Source organism: Aptenodytes forsteri, unplaced genomic scaffold, assembly GCF_000699145.1.
Source record: "Aptenodytes forsteri isolate BGI_AS27 unplaced genomic scaffold, ASM69914v1 Scaffold118, whole genome shotgun sequence".
Taxonomy (NCBI): domain Eukaryota; kingdom Metazoa; phylum Chordata; class Aves; order Sphenisciformes; family Spheniscidae; genus Aptenodytes; species Aptenodytes forsteri.
In genome coordinates, this window is record NW_008795859.1 from 39,718 (window position 1) to 47,631 (window position 7,914).

At 54.0% G+C, this 7,914-nt stretch overlaps 1 protein-coding gene across 1 annotated transcript in view; it reads right to left on the reverse strand.

Annotated features, from left to right (window-relative positions):
* The window catches only part of SGSM1 (small G protein signaling modulator 1), a 36,744-nt gene that overhangs the window by 2,810 nt on the left and 26,020 nt on the right, over positions 1-7,914 (reverse strand). The window contains exons 14-20 of the mRNA XM_019473279.1: positions 7,319-7,383; positions 6,776-6,921; positions 6,006-6,134; positions 5,333-5,515; positions 2,859-2,930; positions 1,448-2,032; positions 1,120-1,244 (exon numbers count right to left, since the gene is read on the reverse strand). Coding sequence (XP_019328824.1) covers positions 1,120-1,244; positions 1,448-2,032; positions 2,859-2,930; positions 5,333-5,515; positions 6,006-6,134; positions 6,776-6,921; positions 7,319-7,383 — 1,305 coding nt within the window. The remainder of the gene's footprint in view (positions 1-1,119; positions 1,245-1,447; positions 2,033-2,858; positions 2,931-5,332; positions 5,516-6,005; positions 6,135-6,775; positions 6,922-7,318; positions 7,384-7,914) is intronic.

Here is a 7,914-nt window from a genome sequence, read left to right on the forward strand (position 1 = left end):
CCGTGTTGACTTTCAGTTAAGCCATGCGTGGCACAGCCCCGGATCAACACCCTGCAATGGTCACGGCCATTGCAGGGTGTTGATCCGGGGCTGTGCCACAGCCATTGCATGGAAATCAGTGCAGGGAAAAGTGAAATCAAAAAGCACAGCAAGGTGGGGTGGTTGGTCAAAGGGCAGAGCCTGATAGAGTTTGTTAATTTATCTCTCGTTCTCTCCCTTCCCCCTCGATTCATCCTCTTGGCTCTCTCTGCATGACATTGCCTGCTTCGCCTCCCTGGACCCAGTGTCCCAGGAAGCAACCAGCCCTGCAGAGATATCTTCCCATATTTGGTAGCAAGTCAAAATGTGTTCAGAAAGGACTCGGATCCACTGCTGGCACAAGGAAACAATCTTTTCCATCCTGCCCATTAGTTTTCCAAAATCTGCTGTATTGTAGGTCTAATCTCAGCAGAGATCTCCAACTCTGGCTGTCAGATAAAGTGACAGCTCTAATGACATAGCAGCTTCTCCTTATATTTGCAAGATGAGTAATAATATTTTAGCCTTTGCTGCCCCTGAAGAAGCTGCAGCTGCTGAGCTGGAGCTGGTCTGAGTCGGTGAATGTCACACAGCAACCTCTTAGTCACAGGGACTAAGCAAAGAGAATCAGAAACGCACCCAGGTATTGCTGTCTCCTGGGTTCTTGGGTAGGCACTAACCACTCGGTCACTTCAGGCACTCCTCATTAGCACCACAGCTCTGCGGGCTGAGCCTCATTAAAACATTTTCCAGGCATATTCCAGAGAGCAGGTGGGCTGCACTGGGTTGACAGCACGAGGCAGCATGCATGGGCAGCCCCAGGGAGCCCTCTGCTTTGGCCAACAACCCAGACACGCGGCAGTCACGGGGCAGAGCAGCACAAGGCAGGACGGCTGGACTCCTCGGTCTGGTAACCGTGAGGTTCTTGGAGCTGTGGCCCCAGTTCTAGGATGATGAGGGGATTTGAGGGAGGAAGTCAAGGAGGCAAAACTCAGTCACCAGAACAAAGTTTGAGGCTCCAGCCTCAAGGTGAATTCAGGGAAACCAGCCACCGTCGCAGGAGGGCTGGCAGGCCCCCACCCTGACCCCCGCAGCTCCCACCTGCACATGATGTTGCGGAGTTTCTCCAGGTTGGCAGGGGTGAAGTACCAGTAGTTGCGGTCGCACCGCTGCACATCCTTCTCAATGCGGTGCAGGTTCACTGTGTACATGTCCAGTAGCTCTGGCTGCCCAAAACAAAAGCAAAGTTGATTTGTTTTCAAATAAAAACCAAAAAGAAAGTTGCAAGGGCAAAGGAGCGACAGGGCAGAGTTTGGGTGGAAGGTGGAGCGCCCCTGTACACACAACCGCAGGATTAGCACAGGGCAAATGCAGGTAAATAGTGGGACACCCAAGAAGAAACCCACTCAGTGAACAAGTCCATACTTACAGAGTAGGTGACACCTGTCGAGGAGACAGCAGACGTTTCACTGTTGGCCAGATCACCTACAGCCAGAGAATCCAGCTGCGGGTACAAACTCTCCATCTCCGGCTCCTCAGAGAGGTTATCTTCACTCTCCACCAAGCTTTGCTTTTCAGCTTCGCTGTCTGCCCAGCTCTCTACCACAGTCAGGGCTACAGCGTCACGATCACGCAGGACCCCTGCTGAGCTCTCATCCATGGAAACAAAGTCCACGCTTCCACCAGTGGGAAAGTCACCTTCCAGGCTGTCTTGGCCCTGCAGCTTCTCCTGCTGCCGGGCACCATCTGAGTCCTGTGGGCCTGGCACGTCGGACCCACCGGCCTTTACCTGAGAGCTGGCTGAGGATTTGTTGGTTTCCAGGGCACTTTCCTCATTGCTGAAGCTGCGCTCCGAGAATCCTGATGCGATGGAGAAGTTCTGGGAAGAGGGGTGGCCAGAATCAGGGGAACACATGCCGTTGGGAACCGTCCCGTTGGGGATCTTGCTTTGTTTGCCATCTTCCAGGTGAGCATCTGCTTCAGTCTGTTCCACTTCATCAACAGATTCAAACACCTGCAAAGCACGAGCAGAGAGCCACATGAGAGCGAGCAAACCCCCTGCATTCAGCAAACTGTTGGGAACATAGGCATTATGTCCCCAAGAGCTGCAGAGTTAAACTACTGAATGCAGCTCTTGGGGACATAATGCCCATGTTCCCAACAGTGGGGAGGGAGGAGGATCTGCTCTGTATGTGCAGGGCTCGTACAAGCAACCAGTGGAAGAAAGCTCGGAGGACTTGAGGGCATTTTAGCTTACTAGTGCTGTGCCTGGCTGTGGCTCCACATCTTCGCTATAGCGAGAGACAACTTCAGCCTGAGCATCTAGCTCCCTGTCCTACTTTAACCGGACTCTTGGAGGAATTTCCGGGCACAGTCCTCAGCCTTTAGGTTCCCCTGCCTGGATTTGGCAGGTCAGTGCTTGATCATTTGCACAACTCGGAGCCCACAGTCGCTGCTCCAAAGGACTACAGGCAGTAGTCCTTTACTCAGCGTAATATATTGGGCAGAATGTCATTTAAACAGGTTGGTTAAACACATGGTTACTAACATACGGAGCGGCCAAGGGCCCTCAAGTGTGAAGGCCACACGGGGGTTGGTCCTTCAAGCCTGGGCACGGCAGGCTGGTGAATATTAAACACCGCCAAGCAGTGCGCAGTTCTGACCATAGTGGGTCCGGAGGCAGGTTTGTGAGTCATTTACCTCCTCCAACTACCACTTCTGTTTGCCAGAAATCATTATGGTTATTGACTAGCGATCAACCCAAGCCAGGGCAGAGAGACGTATGCTGTTGGGTGGCTGGTGTCTGAACAAGCAAGAGGGGACAAAGCGCTGCCACTCACCTGCGTGCTGGAGCTGGAGTCGCTCTGCAGCCGGGCGTGATTCTGTCGGCCAGAGCTGCAGCTTTGCGAAGACTGCAAGAGAGAGGGAAAAGGCCAGTGAAAAGGCAAAGAGCAGGGTGTCTGGAGCAGGGGGAGGCTCAAGCCACGCTATCAGAGGTGGGTACATCTGCATGTAAAGAACAAGCAGAAAATGCATCCAATGAATTATCATATTTGACCCATGAAAGACGTTCATGTCACATCAACTCTGCCGTGCAGATTTGTCACAGTGCAGCACCCTGCCTCAGCCTGCCACTGACATTTACTGTTGGAGAAGATGACAAAAAACAAAGTCCCAGGCTAATCCAGTTGTTCAAGCGCTGTATGTTTGGGTCTGAAAGGAACTGCTTTCTTCTGGCCTTCAGAGAGGTCACGCTGTCTCCCTGGAGTGCAAATTTCTACAAAACTCTGTCCTAATTTGGCAGCAATGAGGCTCACCCCATCTTAGTTTACATAAACGATGAAGTCACAGGCTATAAAACAATCCCTCCAAGCATATTAATGTTTTTTCCTTTTCTTAAAGGACAAATACTGATGTTTCAAGCCAGACTCAGTTGAGGCAGCCCCTCTAAAAGTCAACAGCACCCTTTTCTGGCTTCCAGCTGAAGCGCAGAGGGAAGCATCGGGCTTTGCAGCGACCAGTTCAGTGCTCTGCCTCGTGGATTCCCTCTGAGCAACGAGTCTTCGCTAAAGAGCGAGTCCTCCCTGTTATCTGAGCCACCTCTGTGCCAGGCTTATCGTAGCGCAGGAGCCTGCGGCTGCTCACGCTGCACGCAAGTCGGGATGTATAGAGCAATGACATCACACACAAACAATAGGGTTTTCAGAAAACAGGCACTTTCAGAACAGCAGCAGGAGTTGTCTCCACCCCAGTATTGTGGGTGCTTGCTGGGCAGGGCTCTGATGGAGAGAGGAAGGGCGACAGTTTTCCTCCATTACCATGGAAGCATTTTGTAACAGGAAATTTCAGGTTAAGCTGGGAAAAGGGTGAACCTTTGCATGTATTAACTCTGCCAGCTCCCCTCCCAGTGCATGTTCCCAGAACAGGCAGACGTGAATGCAAAACAAGAACCACAGTGGAGATGCTGTGGGGATGGGAATGATTCAAGGGGCTTCAGCAATGCCAGCCGTGCAGCCCTACCTCTGCTCACCCCCAGCGAGAGCTGTGTCATCCAGCTTTCGCACACAGACCCTGGTTTGGACTTGCCTTCCCTGCATCTCTCCCTCCCTGTACACACACACACATAGCCTGCATGGTTGGGGCTGAGCTCATCTCTTTCCAAAAGCATCCACACAAACTCCCCAGAGGAAACCAGATGAAATCTCCAGTGCTGCACCTACCGGGCCCTTTTCGGCTTGGCCTCCATTTGCCTCCGGTGCAGCAGCACGAGGTCAGATAACCCAGCACCACTTGCTCTGCCATGCCGGGCTGTTCTCCTCCAAGGACAAAACCCCACATGGAAACACTCCATGGGACTCTGTTCCCAGGACTGCCTTTCCTTTAACAGGCTTTTCCCTCCACACCCTTTGGTTTGGGCTGTGGATCTAACTCCTCACTGCACTGCTATAAGCCAGTCCCATGGAGCTGGGTGCTGGGGCCCAGCTCTGTCCCACGATGGCACAGTGTACCAAAGCTGCCTCGAGCCCTGCAGGCTCCTTCACAGCCAGTCCTAGAGTCACCCCGCTCCTCCTGCCCACAGGCAGCGGCCTAGGCTTCCTCTGTGCTGAGCAGCTGATGGAAGGAGGGAGTCAATAAGCCCACTGACCTGTTTCACAGCTCCTCAGTGCCGCAAACATGGCCTTCCTCCCTCCCCCTACTTCAACACTGACTTCCATGGAGCTAATCCTGATGTGCACCAGGAGTGCAAACTGCATAACGGATATCTCATGTTCTCCAGAAACACCCACAAGGAACATTTCACAGGACTGGTCAGAGTGTCTTGGGTTAGGACACGCGGTTCCACAAACGAGTTCTGGGCTGGCTGACCTGCTGCCCTCTGCCAGGACCCCCTGCCCTCTCCCTGCTGCCCCCGGGTGCTCTGTGACAGCACCCCCACCCAGGGTCACGGATGCAGAGCTGTTCAGTGCTGCTGTGGATACTGCGGCTGCAAGAACCAAAGCAAATTTGTTAGAACTCCAATACGTCACTCAGGCTGCAGACCAAAACCTCTTGGTCAGTGCAGTACCACACAGTGTGGAAACTGGGGTCATACTGCGGGAGATGCCCACTCCTACTGCTAAACACTCTGGAAGAGCAGATGAAAGAAAACAAGTAAGAAAGCTCCAACTCTAATTTGCACAGATTACAGTAAGCAATGAGGCGCAGAGGCAGGCAGAGGTCAGAGGAGGAGGGTGAGCAAGGTGTCTCTGTCCCTCCCTGTAGCACAGGCCAACACGGAGCCTGGGTGGGCACAGCCCTCCCCAAGCCCCCTCACCTCATTGCTGATCGTCGAGTCCCTGTGCATCATCCTCTGAATGTGGGAATCCAGACTGGCCCCAGAGGAGCACTTGGCCAGAGCTGCTGCGTGCGACTCCTTCTCTCGCTGCCGGACAATGGCCTCGCAGCCCAGCCACTCTGCCATGGTGTGCTCGTAGCAGGTGCGGATCTGGTCATCAGCCTGCAGCATTTAGAGACAAAGGGTCTTTGAACAGATGCCCCTGGAACAGCCCAGAAACCAGTGCCTCCTCCATCCCCCAAACAGACCTGCACAGACAAGCTAAGTGCATGCTTGCATTAACTATGGCTAGATGGGACATGAAGTCACCCATCTCTGGCACGGTGACAGCCAGAGCCTGACCCACAAAACCTTGCAAAAATTAGGACGGAAGAATGACCATCCATCTCCTTCCTGCCTCCCAGAGGTGCACAGGGCACTGAACATCAGCAGCCAGCAGCTGCACAGGGGAGCGTCGAGCTTGATCCTATCAATTCTTGCTTATCTGAGTCTTTCTCCCACCTCCTATCTACAGCTGCAGTACAAAGGGGACACAACACCCAGTGGGTTCACAGGGTGGACTCTGGCATATGGACGCTTCAAGCTGTGAAATATCCAGGGCACACCAATGCAATACACCAGGCTGCTGAGCTGGCAGCACACCCATACCAACCTCTTTCCTTTCTGCCTCGGTCATCCCAAACTGATAATGGCCCAAAAGGAAGGGCCAGACAGCCTTCCTGATCTCGTGCTGGATCCCGCCATAGTAGATCAGCCGCAGCAGCTCCTGGTCCTCATAACTCTGTAGGAAGAGCTCTGAGTCAGTGCACAGACACAGCCAGGACCACAGCCCATCAGCTGGCAGATGCCAAGGGCAACCCCAGCCCAGCCATGCCGCCTTTCAGCACCCAGAATGCTGCCCAGACGCTGACCACCTGCAAACTCGCAGCCCATTCACTGCAGATGCTCTCTCAGATCTCCACTTGGGCTTAAGCACAGCCAGAGGCCCCTGCGGATGGACTTTTTGGGAAACACTGGCTCACCACAGCCAGAAAGTGGCCCAAAGTCACTCAAGGTCACTGCTGCGCCTCTGAGTCCCGGCAGCACATCAGGACCGCGGCACTGGTCACAGCTCTCCAGCTATCCTGCCATAACAGTATGCTGGGACCCCCCTCAAGACCACAGTACTCAGAGTGACAGACACTGCTGCAGACAGGCTCCGAACAGAAGCATGCTAGGGAGAGCAGCCTTCGTTCCCCGGCTTCCACGTGTCAAGGATTAGGAGCCCTAGGCTCTGTGCAGGCTGGGGCAGGCTGCGTGACTTCTCTTCTCGGGGAACTTCTCAGTTTGCTTTACCTTACCATGCTACGACCACCTAAGTGATGCTGCCCTGGACATCCCAAGCCCACCACAACTGGCATGTCCCAAGAGTGTTGGCCCTACCGTGCTGTCCTGCAGGTATCTCTGCCATATGTCCACAGTCAGTCCCGAGCTGGCATTGCAGGGCACATCAGGAGACACGATGTTGTGGTTAACCAGTGCAGATAGGTGGGTTCGCACCGTGGAGAGGTGTCTGCAGTAGGCCAGCCCTGCATCAGGCAGAAACAAACATTCAGCCAGGGAACTCAGGGAGCCATGAGGATGAAGTGCAGAAGAAAGCTCCGATGAATCTGGTCCCTGAAGGAGACCCTATGAAGCCACATCTAGCCTAAGCAGCAAAGCAGGGAGTCTACTGGGACAGGTCAGTATCTCATTGTCTTGTACCACCAGCACTGCTGCTCACTGGGGCTGAAGTCCGAGGATCAGAGTTCAGATGTTTGCTCCCAATCCTGAGCAAGTGTACATAGGGCCCTGCATGCAACAGACTGGTCCCAGTACCCTTGGCCACCGCCCTGCTGCCTCAGCACCACTCCTAGCCCGGAGCCCAGGACCTTATCCTTTGCCCATCACACATCTCAAGGCATCCTGGATGTGACAAGTACTCACAGCCATAGAAGGCCCGGGAGAGGATTTGGTACTTCATATTGTCACACAGGAGCTTCAGCGGAGCTCTGCCAATAAAAACATATCAGATGTGAGGAGAGGAAACGCTCCCATGCATTCCCTCAGCCCCTGCTTTGCTCTGACTGTTCCAGCTTTGCCTTCAGAGGTGCACCACGGGACCTCTGCTCAGCTTGGGAGCAGCAATACCTGCTGCCAGGACATGGCCACAGAGCAGCTGAGACATCCCAGATGAGGGGACAAGCCTCATTTCAGTCTAGACATGTCCCATTGGCCCCTGCAAATGGTCCCTGGACAACCAAGCCGAGTATGAGGCTGGAGACACCACTTGCACCATAATTGCTCTAGTTCAGCCATCCAGCTGGGCTTTCACATGTAACCCTTGTTTTATTTTACCTGTATTTCTCAAAGCAAGCAGCAGCAGAGCGTCATACCTTTCATGGCTGCAGCCGTTGGATGGCCCACCATCAGAGGAGCCACTCTGAGAGCAGGAGGAGCAGGAGGACTTGCGGGTGCTGGGCTGCCACATGGGAGGCAGGCCAGCACCCGCCGTGCCCATCAGGGCTGGGGGAACTGTAAGA